The sequence below is a fragment of the Acanthisitta chloris genome, unplaced genomic scaffold, assembly GCF_000695815.1.
Source record: "Acanthisitta chloris isolate BGI_N310 unplaced genomic scaffold, ASM69581v1 scaffold23053, whole genome shotgun sequence".
Classification (NCBI taxonomy): Eukaryota; Metazoa; Chordata; class Aves; order Passeriformes; family Acanthisittidae; genus Acanthisitta; species Acanthisitta chloris.
Window position 1 is genome coordinate 156 of NW_008665760.1, and position 1,252 is coordinate 1,407.

Consider the following 1,252-nt stretch of genomic DNA (forward strand, 5'->3'; position numbering starts at 1 on the left):
GGACCAGATGGGGAACCAGCTCTGGGTGGAGGGGCACCCCTGCAGGAGAAATTCGACTGACCTTTCCCCAGCTACTTGAAATCAGATCCCTCCTGCCTTTCCTTGCTACTCCTTCTCTGGGTGACTGCAGAGCCCTGACATTTTTCAGGAGCCCCAGTGAGTCAGCAACACATGCAGGTCTGCTAAAATCCCTGAAGCATCCCTCAGCACAGAGGCTGCCAGGCTGCAAGCCCACGTGCTGGCTCCAGACTGCCAGGGAAGGGGGCATGCAGAGCTGCTGAAAAGCTGGATCCTGTCTCCTTGCAGGACAATGGGTATCGGGGGTGTCAATGTCCCACTGGAAGAGAAATCACGGGATGCACAAGTGGCCTCTTACACAGGGATCTACGACACAGAAGGGGTGCCCCACACCAAGAGTGGGGAGAGACAACCCATCCAGGTCAACATGCAGGTATGTGGTTCTTCAAGCCTGGCATGGGACAACAAGGGAGGGCAGTAGGGGGTTGGCTTCCAGGGAGAGTGTGGAGGTGAAATACTCCGGGGCAAAAATCTGATCACAGCTGCAGTCCTCCTCTTTGCTTTGTGTTAGTAAGGCTGCTGATCAGAACGTAGCTGGAAAACACAAGCTCTGCTTCCTTCTCTCCCAAGAGAGCAAGGGCCAGGAAGTAGTGGAGGGTTTGCTAGAGACTTGCAAAGACCTTTGGGCTCCTGCAGCAGAGCAAATTGTGAGCTGAACCTCTTGTCTCTTCTACAGGACATTATAAACTTTAGGCAACTCCCAGCAAGGTCCCTGGCTAGAAATCCAATCCCTTGGTATGCAGGGACCCCTCTTTGCCTGCCAGCACTACCAGGTTTTTTTGGAGCAGAGCATGCCCCAAGCACAAGGGGTGACTAGTCTCCTCTTCCACCTGTCATATGCAGGATGCCTGAGGACCTGCCAAAGGCTGACAGCATGTGTGTGAACATCTCCCCCAAGGCTGTCTTCTCCCTTTTCCCATATGCCTCCATTATGTGCATCCACAAACCTAGGTTCTTATTCAAGTGGCTCCTCACTGTTACCTTAAAGAGAGGATCCATGGCCCCAAAGTGAGATGACAGAAGTTCCAGCCCGTAAGGCAGCAGAGTTGACAGAAGACAGGAAGAGCAGCAGGCAGATTTCCACAGCACTCGGTGTGCAGAGGGAGATTTGATGTGTTTTGGCTTTGGTTTGGTGGTTTGTTTTTTCCCTCTCCTAATTATAGCTGTGAAGGAT

At 52.6% G+C, this 1,252-nt stretch overlaps 1 protein-coding gene across 1 annotated transcript in view; it reads left to right on the forward strand.

The window, feature by feature from the left end:
• Nucleotides 1-306: 306 nt before the first annotated feature.
• The window catches only part of CNRIP1 (cannabinoid receptor interacting protein 1), a gene marked incomplete at its 5' end in the record, with an annotated part of 5,064 nt that continues 4,118 nt past the window's right edge, over nucleotides 307-1,252 (forward strand). Inside the window, one exon of the mRNA XM_009071874.1 lies at nucleotides 307-451. Within this exon, the coding sequence (XP_009070122.1) occupies nucleotides 307-451 (145 nt within the window). The remainder of the gene's footprint in view (nucleotides 452-1,252) is intronic.